Genomic DNA, 14,731 nt, shown 5'->3' on the forward strand with positions numbered 1-14,731 from the left:
AACCCACACTGTCGGACTTTCACATTGCTCTGTCCGTCACATAATAGTGACAGCCAGTAAACATCTGGCAGTTTGCACATCTCATAAGACGTAGTCTGCGTTGTGGTTGGGAACCTTCTCTGAGCAGGAAGTAAATGCGGACAATGAGTCCAGGTAGTGTTCTCAGCTGCCCCACCCCCACACTTAAAGTTTCTATTAACCATTTCTTCAGCAAGCGAATGGCGGTGGCCTCCTCTCCCTCTTCAGCTTTCCTTCTCTGCTGTCTGCTCACTTTGTGTTCCTCGCTTTCTTCTTCTTCTTCAGTCTGCCAGCCTCTGTGTCTGCTTCTCACTGTGAAACTTGGTGTGTCTGTTTCCCTAGCCATCCTAAAGGGCTAGAGGAAGAGAGAAGGTGCGGGGGGAGGGGGGGGGGGTAGACACTCGTAAATTGAAGCAGCACACCTTTAGATACCTCACACAGCATTCAGCTAGACATTTACCTGCTGCCAGCAATAGCAAATAGCACTAAAAAAAAAAAAAGAAGAAAGAATAAGTCACATTTGAAAGACCCCAGGAGTGTGTGAGTCCAGTCACATTAGGAAAGCCCTTACCTGTCTATTCTGGGAGATCGGGACATGTTGCATACCCAGCCCACATGCAACCTGCTGATGCCTGCTCTCTCATCCCCCAGATGGATCCTTGCAGAGAGCAGTCCACTCAGGAATCCCCACTTTCACGGTGGGATCCCTCAGGCGCAGTCCCACCGTGGTGATCCGGCCTCAGAAGCTCCAGTTCTGTCGGCCACAGGGAATGACCTCTTCCCCAACACCCATGATGGTGGACGTGGGGTCTAAACCCATCTCCACTGGGGAGCCTGCCCCGACCTGCATCGGCAGAGGTGGCAAGACCAGGAGTCACTCGGCAGGCAGTTCCCTCATCCTGGAAGGCAAAGAAGTGCCCGTCAAGAGTGAGCCGCCACCCAAGCCGCCTGCGTCGGCCCCACCCTCGATCTTAGTGAAACCAGAAAATTCAAAAAATGGCATCGAAAAGGTAGGAATGGAGTGACATTGGGAGCCTGACCCTTTAGCCTCCCAGAATTGCACACCACGGACATTGCCAACCACACTGGCAGCCGCCAATAAGATCTTCACACACAACACACCCCTACCCACTCACACCTTCTCCTTGATAAACATACTCCTCGTTCCCTTGACACATGCTTCTTTTATGATCCAGAAATGGCCTGGAGAAAACATGACTTGATTTGAATTACCACTCTGGTTAGGTGCCTCTGGCCAAAACACTTCACCCTTCTGGGGCTTTGTTGATTCATTCATTATTTACTTATTTGCCTATTCATAGAAATAATAAGATAGGGACTAGAGAGATGGCTCAGCAGTTAAGAGTACTTACTGCTCTTATAGAGGACCTGGATTCAGTACCTAGCACCCTTGTGGTGACTCAGAACCACCCACAACTCCAGTTCCAGATTTGATGCCTCCCCCTGACCTCTGCAGGCACACACATGGTGCACATACAGACATGCAAAACAAAACACACCTATAAACATAAAATAAATCTAAAAAAATGTTAGGTAAATAAAAGTAAACCTAAAAGTCTAATGGCCGTGCAAGGGCTTGGAGATGACATTATATAAAACGTGCGGTACTTACACCGGGCTTGATACATACTTTTTCATGAGATGACAGGAACAACTAAGACAAGGGAGAATCTAAGTGACGTCAAAGTCACATCGAATGATAATTCTAACTGCTAACTTATTGGGACAGCTGTGATGTTCATCAGATCTGTTAGCATCTAGTCTGGAGATTTTTGTGCTAGAAGACATGGATTTTTATAAGATCCTTGAAACAAGAGAGATGATGAAAAGGAGAAGGTGACATTAAAGGAATCAGGTGATGGTCATCACAATCCTTCAGCTTACTGAGCATCACCACACTCATCAGTCATCTCCCCCTCACTACCATCCTCACCACCGTCCCACCATCACCCACTCCCTACAAAATGGATGGGATGGAGTTCCCTCCTATTTGTTAAGCCTTTACTAACTACTAAATATGCTAACAGACACCATGCACAGAATTCCATGTGTTCCATCTCATTAAACCTCGATAACAACCCTCTGAGGTAGGTATTATTTTCATCCTCATTTAGAATGAGGAAGCAGAGGCTTGGGGAGTTAAACGACATTGCCCAAAGCCACACAGCTGACATCTGTATCCAATAGGAAAGCCCAGGTTCTTTCCACGAAGCTTGTGCAGAAATGCATTTGGAAAAGCTCATGGTGAATGGCAGAAGGTTTGAGAGTGTCTATTCCAACTTCCGATGTTCGTGCAATCTAAAGGATTCCATAACCCAGTTGTCCAATATCCCAAGTCATCAGACACAACCCCCAAACTCCGAAGTCCCAAGCTCCCACTGCAAACAGTGAGAATCAGAAAGTATGGGAAACTTGGGGACAAAAAGGAGAGAATTTCGTGGCACAAAGAAGTAATTCCTAAGAAGTACCATAGAAAGAACACTTTATTAATCCCTGGGTCAGTGACTAGCTAAAATAAACACCTGCAGTTGCCAAGCAAGATGCACAACTGCCTAGGAGACAGGAAATGCAGCGAAGAGAGATGGGGCTTCCAGCAAACTGGAGACACTGCCTCATATAAAGGGAGCTACTCCTCAGCTCAGCCAGGTGTCGCCAGTATTGATAGGCCCAGAGTTCCAGATCTCAGGTTACTTCTGATGTTTCCGTTTAGGTTTTGTTGGGGTTTTGAGACAAATTTTCACTATGTAGTTCAAACTGGTCTGAAACTCACAATCCCCCTGTCTCAGCCTCCAAGTGCCTGTGCTACCACACTTGACTCTGAATCTTCCATCTTTTAAAGACACACATGATATGCTGGTCTGTATATTTGTCTCTGGTCTGTCTGTATATTTGTCTCATGGTCTTAATGAATGGGGATGTCAGTCAATGCTCTGAAGACTAGATGGTAACAGCAGGTGTCCAGGGAACCAGGTCTGTGATGGGCACTCTTAAGGCAATTTTGGAGACCTCTAAGAGGAGTCTTCAGGAGAACTGATGAGGAAGAGCCAGGCCTTGAGATAGACCTTAAGGAAAAGCAGAGGGGAGAGAGGAAAGGTGAACTTGTGTTTTCTAGAAGGTCCTTTTGAAGACCACTGCTGACTCTGTCTCCCAAATTATTCACTCTTATTCTTAAATCCTTCTGCCTCAAGAAAGGCCTCCTTGAGGAGCTGCCTATTAGATGCTACTCCACTGCCTCAGCGGGTTACTCTTCTCTCATCACAGCACTGGTTATAATTTCCCAATGGCCAGTGTGGGTTTGTTCACTCAGATCAACCATACTTCACAGGGTACATTACATGATGCACAGTAGACACACATGCTGGCTGAATAGCACCACGTAAATTGGCATTTTGAGTGGAGACAACTGTAGAGAAAGCACACAACTCTTATCAAGGGGGTGGGGCCAGAGTACACATCTCACCCACAGTCCTCGGCTCTGCTTTCTATTTTACAGCAAGTCAAAACCGTGAGGTTTCAGAATTACAGCCCTCCTCCCACCAAACATCATACCTCCCATCCCACCTCTGGAAAGCACGAACAGCCAACCACCTTGAAGGGGTCCCAGCCTGAAGCAGTCCCCTCAGGAGCAGAGATGACTATCCTATTCGCCCATCGAAGTGGCTGCCACTCTGGACAACAGATGGACCTTCGGAAAAAGTCAGCTACGGGCAAGACCATGCCCCCAGTGTCCGCTTCTTCATCCACACAGACCGTATTTGCGAGCAAATGATTCTTTTTGCATGGCTTTTCTTAGACACAAAAGAGGTGAATTACATGTAAATACAGCCTGCCTCCACTGCAACGCATCCTTCTGTTCTTCGAAGGATGAGTCTCCCTCATCTCCCATTTTAACCTGAAGGAATGGGAAGTGGAAACTCCTGCCTGGGTTGGTTGGCTTTTTCTTCCCACCCCACCCCCGCCCTCAGGGCAGGGTTTCTCTGTGTAGCAGTCCTGGCTGTCCTGGATCTCGCTCTGTAGACCAGGCTGGCCTTGAACTCACAGAGATCGGCCTGCCTCGGCCTCTCGAGTGCTGGGATTAAAGGCGTGCGCCACCACCACCCAGCATTTTTCTGAACTTAGTGATTTGATAACAGCCAAAGAGTAGGGAAATGTTGATGTCTGTGCCTTCCGAGTGCAGGGTTTGGCCTCTCATCCTGTGTGCTCAGTGTAAAATGTCTTTGTATCCTAGGACAGCCAGAGGATGGCAGTGCTGAAATTGTTCTCAGGGCCTCTTAAACCTCATCACCATCCCGCTCTCTTATCATCATACTGGAAAAGCCTCTGCCATCTTCTGAGGCTGAATCTTTTTCATTCCCGAGTCACCACTGCAGCTGCAAAGGGGGAACTGGGGGGCGGGAGGGCGGGGCTATGGTACGAGATGGACGTATTGAACATTATAAGAACCCACTAAAACTGAAGGGAGTGACTTTCTGAGTTTGCTACAAACAAGGCCAGAGAGAATGCTGACTACCAAATGCCAAAAGATTATCACGCGTTAAGCTTCTTGGCCTGTTTCTTCCCATATATTTCTACACACTAGATAAGCAGGGAGCATGGAAAGGCAGATAAGGGATGTGTGTGGTATTATAGACTTTTCATCCTTCCCCCTCAAAGCAAAATGTGCTTCAAAGCAACCTTGAATGGGCAGTGAGTTTAGATCTATGTTCTGATTCCGTTCCAACATTTTTGTTCTCCCTGGCTCCTAATCATTTGGGGCAGATGACTCATTTCCCCTATGGGACAATGGGGGAGGGCAAGAAGGGGTGTTCTTGGAGGAGAGCTGCGACCAAAGGAAGTGGACAGAGAAGACTTGAGAAGGAAAGGGAGATAGGAGGAATAAAGGAAGTATCATGCATGCAACAAATACAGAAGAGCCGGGCAGGAAGGAGGAAAGAGTGAACTTCTCAAGGGAGGATATAAAACAGGTGTGGTGGAAGCCATGTTTACAGCATTTACAAAAAGGGGAAAGGGGGCAGAGTCTGCCATGGAGAAAGGGTCAAAACAAAGTGACTCCACACTGGGTGGACTGGAGTGAGCAGGTCCAGCCCAGGAGCCTTGTGAACAGGGCGGGAGGAGCAGGGGAGGCAGCCCTAAGAGTCAGGACCCCGCTCTAAGACAGCCCATTAGTTCTCATTAAATGTAATTGTTGTGACTTAACATTCATCACAGGCCCATCAGTGTGGACACTTTGATGCATAAATGCCATTTGCTACTAAGGCTGGGTGCCACTTAAGAAAAAAAAAAAAAAGGCAGGTCTAATTAGCCGTTTACCCGCAGACAGTTCTTGCCGGTCTCTGGCTTGCGAATATACATCTTTTACCCACCCACACACTTGGCAAACTGAGTTATCTGTAGGCTTTTCCAGACATTAATAGAATAAAACAAAACCATAATCCTGCCAAGGAATACGACACGTGTGCCAGAGTTTTGGAGCTGGTGAAGCCCACAGTAGCATGGTACTCTTGCATTTCTGTGAGATTGTGATTCACGTCTACACCATGAAATCAGCATGCTCAACTCTGTGCCTTCTTGACTCAGGACAGCCATCCAGATGGAGAAATGGTCCAGTCACAAGGACAGAAACACACTATGAATTGTCCAAGTGTGAGCACCTGTGCCCCACCTTTACCCCAGAAAAGCTTTCTCATTAAGTGTAGCAAGTCCCTCTGTACCCAGAGTAGCAAATACCCACCTAATGAGCCAGCTAATTCTTTAGCCCATTCTTCGGTGGCAACAGGTCCAGTTAATTTTTTTTTAATGTTTGTGGCTATCAAGTAGATTGTTTAAAGGGCAGCAGAGAAGAATGTCTATGAAATAGAAATGCATATGGAACATGAAACAGAAGGTTTTCACTTCCCACTCTCTCTACAGGATAACCTCCCTGAGACATGAGCATAGCTACAAGGCTGGCCACCTCCATGGCACCCACCGAGCCTCCCATCCATTCTCACAGTCAATTGTCTCCCAAAGCATACCACAAGAGCTTTGTGAGTGCTTGAGTGGGGTGGGCTGATAGTTCTAAGTAAAAGTTGATTTCATGAACACCTTTTTTTAATGAAAATGGAAACTTTATTCATGTATCAGCTCTACCATAACATTGATAAGTATATTCTGACAGTTGATTGTAAACAAAAGCCTATTGTGTTTTCTCCAGGTACATATGTATTTTATATATATATATATATATATATATATATATATATATATATATATATATATATATATATATATATACACACACACTTTTTCTTTAGTTTTTCAAGACAGGGTTTCTCTGTGTTGCTTTGCACCTTTCCTGGAACTCGCTTTGGAGACCAGGCTGGCCTCGAACTCACAGAGATCCGCCTGCCTCTGCCTCCCAAGGGCTGGGATTAAAGGCGTGCGCCACCACCCGCCCGGCCTTCTCCAGGTATATTTTTTTAATGTTCTCTCATGCATTACCTTCTGACAACAGTTTCTCCTTCCTCTACTCCTCCCAGTTCCCAGCACACACACACACCTCCCCTCTCCCTCAGATCCACTCTTCCTCTGTTTCCCCTCAGAAAAGGGCAGGCCCCCCAGGGATATCAATCGAACACAACGCATTACGTTACAATAAGACTAGGCACAAACCTTCATATCAAGGCTGATTGAGTCAAGGGGTCCAGTGGAGAAAAAGGGCCCCAAGAGCAGGCCAAAGAGTCAGAGACAATCTCCACTCCTATTAGAAGTCCCACAAGAGCAGCAAGCTACACAACCATAACATATATGCAGAGGACCAAGGTCAGACCCATACAGGATCTCTGAGTGTCGCTCCAGTCTCTGTGAGCCCCTAGCAGCCCTGGTGAGTTGATTCTGTGGGGAGCATTCTTCACAAGCATCTTCCACTCCTTTATTCCACCAACATGTGTCTGACATTTACTTCCACGCTGGATACAGCAATGAGAATCACACACTCATCTTTTTCTACACTTACAGTAAAACTCCGTGGGGCAACAAAACTGTTTCAATTATAGAGCCAAGGAAAGGGAAACTTGAAAAATGGCCATAGACTGGCTGAGGCAAGGCTGAGAACTCAAACGATCTGATGGCAAAGTCCAGCTGGGGACTGTAGTATATGAACCAAAAGGCCACCCTTCACTCCAGGACAATGAATGAGTCCCAAATGCTAGCAGCAACATAGTGCAATTTTGTCTAGAAATTCAGAAAAGAAGCAGGATCTGCTGGACAGAGTTCAGGGTTCTGTTTATCACTTTCTGGGCAGGCTATCCCACTTAATCACACAGGCATTCCTTTTCATCAATAGGGGTGCAGGCCAATCTCACTGCACTATTGTGGAGATTTCCTGAAATAAGAAAACAACTTAAATGATGCTTAATGAATGCCTACAACTGCTAGACTTGGTTGCTTTTAAAAAAAATGGGACTGCTGAACCTGGTGGCATACACCTTTAATCCCAGCACTTGGGGAGGCAGAGACAGGAAGATCTCTATATGAGTTCAAGACTAGCTTGGTCTACATAGCAAGTTCCAGGCCAGGCAAAGCTAGATAGTGAGACCCTGTCTCAAAACACACAAACAAAATCAACAACAACAACAACAAAAAAGGACTTTAAAATTTCAGGTGGGACTGTCTAAAACAAAGGTCTGTCCAGCACTGTGGAGTTAAAAGGAAATCCTCACAGCCTGGTCTCAGAGCTCAGAACACAGTCTGAAGCCTGCAGAAAAGGCAAGAGAAAGAATGAGCAACAGAGAAATGGGTTTCTGAGTAGAGGGAAAGCTTTGGCAACTCAGTGGAGCCATCAAGCCAAGCTCCGCTGACAATTCTGCCCCTTAGTAGAACATTCCAGAAAGCCAACACTCCAAGTCTGAAGCGGAAATTCCTGCCTGTACACACACCTCCCAGCTATGCATCAGAAGCCCTGGAAGGCGCCCCGTTGTTGCTTCAGGCTCAGACCCTGGCACCAAAGGGGTGAAGGGTAGGATTTGTTTGGAGGAAACGGAAGGACAGTTCAGAAATGACAGTGGACCACGCCTGAGGGCCATATTGCGGAAAAAGCTAAACAGCATCAAAATCCTCCATCAGGGCTCACCTTCCTTTCTCGCATGGGTTCACCCTCACCCCCACCCTTCACCCATCTCCGAGGTAGGGCTCTTGGAACAGAAGAATTTGAAGCAGTGTCGACTTGGTGAGTCAAAAAACTGACCCAGTGACTCCGAGTCTCAGTATCTCTTGAAAAGTCAGAATGTCCACCCACACCAGGTCTACTGTGTTGCAGCAGCCTAAAACAGCTGGGTCAGGATCAAGGTGGCTTCAATGAAAGAGCCACAGATCTGTCAGCTGGCCAGTCCCACAAGCCTGTTCCCCTCATGCACATGATCCATGCTTGGTTTAGGCATACTTCCCCCTTGGATGCCATCCCTGAAGTCATAAACCCCTCTAAAGTTAGAGCTGAATTACTAAAGATGAGTTGCCCTAGGATTCTCAGATCTCCCTAGTATAGTGGTCTTAATCTGGGACCTTGAGAGTCCTAGTCAGCAATCTTTAGGTGAAAACCAGGCACTCTTAAGTTTTTAACAAGCCCCCCAAGTGGCTCAGAAGAACATAAAGGAAGAGGAGCTCCTCCACCTCTGTCATGGGCAGGAGCATGGCTACACCAGTTCTTAGAACATTGAAATAGGTCTGCATCAATTACTAAATGGCAGATGCTCAAAACTCCTGGCAGCTCCTCCCCATCCCACACCCAGATTTTCCCCCCAGACCCTCTCCTCCCCTCCACCACCCAGCATCTAGCCAGACCCATGGAGTTCTCTGCCATCAATCCCTTCTCCATTCTGATTGGCTAGTGCCTTGGTCTGGTTACTGAAAGCCTGGCTGTTGCACTGTGATACAGAACAGGGCCAAAGAGGTCACTTGAAAGGAGAGAACACTGCCAGAAAGCCCTGGAGTCTTCCCAACCCCATCCTGGCTCAGGAAAGAAGCTGACTAGGTGAAGGTGACCTACGCCCCTCAGCCTGCCTCTTCCAGCTAACACTGCAGAGGCATAAGCAATGCTTGTGTGCTTCCCAGCAACTCCTCACACATGGTATTGGCAGGTGTGGAAATCATCTCAAAGATGACCAGGCATCCACCTTTATCCTTTTCACCTCTGCCAGCCACAGACAGACCTGCCACACACCTCCAGACTCCCTGGGAAATGAGGAGCTGGGACAAGAAGGATGGCAAATATGCCCTCCCAGCTCCCCTGCCAAGACCACACATTTGGCAAAATGGCATCACCAACAATGGATTCACTGATGTTTCCCTTGTTTAAGCCTCGAAAGGAAAAGACTCCAGTCTTCCCTTTTGTTGAGAGAATATTCACAGGTCCAGCCACTTCTGATATGACTATGAAAGACGGTTGCTTAGGGTATGTGTTTGGGAGGAAGGACTAAACCGGTTAGCACCGGAGATTCTTGCGGCAGGTTGGCGTCAGTGGGGATAAATCGCGCAAGGACATTTTGCTTAAAATAGAGCAATCGTAAATGATCAAGCTGTCTGCCAGAGTTATGTCCTAGACCAGAGCAGAAACAAAAATGTTCCCAGGAGGCCCTCAGTCCACTGATCTACACTTTGACAAATAGAAAACTGCAGAGGTGAGATCCAGGGTACACCTTCAAATAAAACACCAGGGAAGTGGGGAGCAGGAAGCAGTATGGCAGCCAGTGGAGTTATCCATCAGTCACTTTGGGCCATGCTTTTAGAAGGGATAGGGACACACTAGTTAATAGGAGACAAAAACAGATATGGTTTGCACGGTGTGGGATTTCTTGTTTCTAGATTGGGGCTTCTTTTGTTATTTCCCCTTTTTAATTATTAAATGTTACACATATACGAAATAGATTTAAACCATTTTATGATTAGATGAGATCATAAAACAACCGTATCTGTACACAGCTTTTTAAAGCACAGTAATTGCCAATACTACTGAGGTCCCACTGTGTGCCTCTTCCCTCCTTTCTCCCTCCCAACCACAGTCCCTGAGTTCCATGCTTATCTTTGCCTTGTAATTTTCCCACATACGGGGTGAGGGTGGTATATGGAATTCTCAGCACTCCCTGCAGAGATGCTCAGTAAACAGTCAAATGAATACCGCAACACAATGCTGTAAACATTCCGAGTATTTGCAGCCCCATCTGGCTCCTGCCACTGGGGTTCCAAGGCTTTGATTTGTCGCTGGGAACAGATGAACCGACGTGTCTGGTTTTGAGATGATGCTAGCATGGGGATTTTTCAAGAACTCTTCCAAGAACAGCTGTTTGTTGTTTCTAAGTTGAAGCAATGCCTACATTGTTTGAGAATGGGATTTTGGGGCACCTCTCTTCTGAGCCTTTGCCTAGCACCTCTGAGTAGGCAACTAGGGAAACGAAAAGAATCTGAAATTAAAAGTGTCTTGGTGGTGGTGGTAGTGCTGCTGCTGCTGCTGCTACTGCTACTGAGATGATGATGATGACGGACGATCTGATGCTGATGTTGATCTCAATGATAACAATAACATCAACAAATTCCCATAAGAACCCTGTGAAGTATGCAAAAAAAATCTGTTTTGGTTCCCAAACTGCAGATCAGAAGACTGAGACGCAGAATGTTGTGGTTTCTTGTGTAAGGTCAAAAAATCAGTTGGATATAGAGTGGAAACTAAAAAAAAAAAAAAAGCAAAACAAAACAAAGAACAAACAAAAACCGCATCCAATGAGAGGATTGTCGTCATCATTTACTCAGCACCTGCAATACGCAAAGGGTTTTACGTGTTTCCATGCATTCCATCTAAACCTACCCTGCCCTATGAGAGGTGTTGCTTTGATATCACACCATTGTAGAGAGTGGAACTAAGGCTTAGGGTTCAAATGACTTGTTCAAGGCCACAAGGACCATAATACAAGCCCTAAACCCAAGCCTCTATCTTAAATCACAGCCTCCCTTATCTTCAATGGCAGCTACACACACACACACTTCTAATATAGTTGAGGTTGGAAAAGATAGACCAAGGGTCAGTGACGCTGGGATCACTAAGATTAGGCCAGCGACAGGCTGAAGGCACATCTCAGTGGGTCAAGCCTTCCCAGAGTAAAACAAAGTAAGATCTTGTCCAAGAGTGAGACGCTGAGGTGGTGGTAGAGCGATGAGTGTGGCTGCCTTCTAAGAAGTCTCAGGCAGAGGGAGGTTAACTGAGAGGGTTCTGCCTGGAGGAAGGCTGAGAGCAAAGCTAGGCCTTCTCTAAGAGCTGCCAGCCACAGCCCAGTACACAAAACAGGACGCCAAAGCACAGGAACCGTTTTGCATTCCCGAAATCACCCCCTCTCCCTGCTATTATTTCTGGCTTCGCCTGTCCTCACACTAAATGACACAAAGCAGATTGCCAGAACAAGAAGGATATGATTTCCGAAGAAATCCTATTTTCATCTCCTCTGAGAACAAGAGGGCTCACGGTGGTGACATCTTCCAGTGTCCCACACTAGTGTTTATACAAAGTTCAAAGGCAGCCCTCCCCCCAACCCCTTAGAGGTAAGCTGATCATGCAAACAGGGTCACTGCTGACAGACAAGCACTGCAGCCTGGTAAGGACTGGGACGATGTCAGCCAGGACACAGGGAGAAAGCAAGAGGCGTTTGCAGACGTTACTTTGTGCATGGCGTGCAGTTTGTGTGGACACCTTGGAGCCAGTGCCAGCTTGATGGGCTGACTTAACGGAAGCTACCGTGACGTGAGGGTGTGACTGCCATAGATCGCTGGGATCCTGCAGGACAGAGCCATCCTAAGGTCCTTCCCATGAGAACAAGGACTCCTGAACCATGTGAGGGGATTGTCAAAGCTATTTATTGACATTCAGGAGACCCGCACAAATAAGCACACAGGAAGCCTAAGGAGAGTGCTTTAACACACAGGTGTAAAGTGTGCTGTCCTTGAACCGGCTGGTGAGGATTAAATAACGCCCAATGTCATTAGCTCTGTGCCAAACACACAGAAAGCACCCTGTAATGCTGTCATTATTATCCGTATGCATTTTCTCATCTAATCCTCAGAACTATCCCATGAGTTAAGTACCGGGTTCCCTATTCACAGATCAAACAACTGAAGGGGATAAACCGTTCGTTCATCTAAGGTCACACTTAGGAAGCAGCAGGCGACCTCTTTTTACCTCTCAGCTGAGCTTGTGAACACACGAGGTTGCCGTAATATGACAGTTACTTTGAAATGCATTTCAGGCTGTGGCCCTCACCAGTCCTTTCCAGTTATCTCTGTCCCCTCACCAGCTCACCTGAAGGAGGTTTAATGTTTAGGGCTGTCTCTATCTCAGAATGCAGCTCGTAGGTTCACTGGTCTCCCCTAGGGACTTTCAGCTTCGTAGGGTAGACACGACTTGTGACATGTCCATCCTGATTTGCAAATGGGTCTGACAGGGCAAGCTTGCAGCTGGCTGATGATTTTAATAGCAATTCCTCCTCTTTGATACCAAGTAACAGAAATCAAATGTCTCTGGCACACCACGCAGCTCAGAAGATGGCGATATTCTTTAGTTAACCCCCTGCTGGATGTGCTGTCCTGGCCTATGGGATTTGGACCAAAATCTTTATCATCCTATTCCCACTTAGAGCCAGAACACTTGCTTCCTGGATTAAAAAAAGCCAACCTTATTTAGTCTACTCATTTTTCATTCAGCCGTACTAACTGAGCACCTACTGTGTGCCAGCAATTGTTGTATAGGATTGGGACACCACAGTAAACAAGGCAGGCCATCTTTCCACATCCTTGAAGGGAGCACACAGTAAACAAACACACACAACTGTTACAGGACAGAGGTTAAGAAGGAAGCAGAGAGATGGGACAGAGATGGCTGAGAGGTGTGAGCAGTGTGGCCAGGGAAGGTGTCTCCAAGAAGGTGACATCGAAATTGACATGTGAAAGATAGGAAAGAATTAGATATGCAGCATGGAGAAGAGAGCAGGAATTTAAAAAAAAAAAGTGCCAGGAGGCTCCCAGGCTGGGTTCCACTAACTGTCCTCCATTCAGCAAGCATCTTTGATCACACAGTAATGATTTCTTTTCTTTTTTTAAGATTGATTTATTTATTATGTGTATCTTATTATGTGTATTCTGCCTGCATGTGTCTCTGCAGGCCAGAAGAGGGCACCAGATCTCATTACATGTGGTTATGAGCCACCATGTGGTTGCTGGGAATTGAACTCAGGACCTCTGGAAGAGCAATCAGTGCTCTTAACCACTGAGCCATCTCTGCAGCCCTGATTTCTTTCTCTTTTATTGGAGACAAGAGTTTCTCTGTATAGCCCTGGCTGTCCTGGAACTCACAGAAATCTGCCTGCTTCTGCCTCTCGAGAGCTGAGATTAAAGGCGTGCACCGCCACCACCCGGCTACAGAAATGATTTCTTGAAAGGACAGTGGGAAGGGAGATAGATCCTCTTTTCTGACAAGAAAGACCTTTGTAGGAAAGACAGTCTCTGGAGATGCTTCTTGAGTTACCATGGCAACATAAAAGATTGTTTCCCTCTTCTTCACCTTCACCTCCACCCGTCACTCTGGGCTCCATCTCTAAAACAAGAAGCTTGGTCCAGGTACCAGAAACTTCAGGGTCTTACGCACTCATTTCCCAGCGAACCAACTCCCGAGGCTCTTTAAGACAGTGACTGCACAACTCTGTCAGAGACTTTCAGAAAAGTCCAAATCACCAGTGATTTAGAATTGTGTATACAAGCTGGCCTGTGGTCTCCTCGCCTTTGATCCCAGTACTTGGGAGGCAGAGCCAGGCAGATCTCTGTGAATTCGAGGCCAGCCTGATCTACAGAGTGAGATCCAAGATAGGCACCAAAGTACACAGAAAAACCCTGTCTTGAAAAAAGAAAGAAAAGTCTATGGCCATACCACCCTGAACGCGCCCGATCTCGTCTGATCTCGAAAGCTAAGCAGGGTCGGGTCTGGTTAGTACTTGGATGGGAGACCGCCTGGGAATACCGGGTGCTGTAGGCTTAAAAAAAAAAAAAAAAAAAAAAAAAAAAAGAAAGAAAGGAAGGGAGGGAGGGAGGAAGAAGGAGAAGGAGGAGAAGGAGAAGAAGAAGGGGAAGAGGAAGAAGAAAAGAAAGGAAGGAAGGATTATGTATTCAGGCATGAAATGTCATCTCTTTATTACGGTCAGGGTAAACTTACTGAAGTCCCACACCCACCAATGCACTCAGAAAAGACTCAGTGATGACAGTCTCTGCCCTTCCTTGCCTTTCTTCTTGTCCCTCCTCCTCTCTTTCCCCAGTTTCTCTGACACTGCACATAAGAGCCCAGGCTGTAGAATTGGAACACCTGGATTGCATGCAAAGAATGACTTGCTGTGTACCTTTGGGGAGTCACATTACCTCTCTGACACTCAATTCTCACGTTGATGTAATGGGATTAATTTCTGTTGTTATCTCTGTTTTATAAACTAAAATGTATGATTTTTTTTAAGAACTCTAGGAAACTGAAACAGGGTATTTTCTTTTTAATGGCGAAAGGGAACTCTGGTTATATGTGCAACAAGGAGCCACCACTTGGTGATCTGTTCCCATGTACAGAATTTCCATCCTTTAATCAAGAAGCAAGATCATGATGCGTAGCCTTCAAGGAGCCTCTTACATTCATAATAGTATC

General features: G+C 46.5%; 1 protein-coding gene and 1 non-coding gene across 4 annotated transcripts in view; both read left to right on the top strand.

The window, feature by feature from the left end:
• Positions 1-6,120, top strand: part of Sh3rf2 (SH3 domain containing ring finger 2) — a 108,150-nt gene extending 102,030 nt beyond the window's left edge. For all 3 annotated transcript variants that reach the window (XM_052742090.1, XM_052742089.1, XM_052742091.1), the window contains 2 exons: positions 670-1,028; positions 3,533-6,120. In XM_052742090.1, the coding sequence (XP_052598050.1) occupies positions 670-1,028; positions 3,533-3,808 (635 nt within the window). In that variant the 3' untranslated portion in view covers positions 3,809-6,120. The remainder of the gene's footprint in view (positions 1-669; positions 1,029-3,532) is intronic.
• A 7,841-nt stretch (positions 6,121-13,961) lies between these two features.
• LOC128113105 (5S ribosomal RNA) lies at positions 13,962-14,080 on the top strand. Its single transcript, XR_008219332.1, has one exon. It is a non-coding gene; the product is annotated as a 5S ribosomal RNA (ribosomal RNA).
• Positions 14,081-14,731: the final 651 nt, after the last annotated feature.

This window comes from Peromyscus californicus, unplaced genomic scaffold, assembly GCF_007827085.1.
Source record: "Peromyscus californicus insignis strain IS unplaced genomic scaffold, ASM782708v3 Scaffold_17__1_contigs__length_78620276, whole genome shotgun sequence".
Classification (NCBI taxonomy): Eukaryota; Metazoa; Chordata; class Mammalia; order Rodentia; family Cricetidae; genus Peromyscus; species Peromyscus californicus.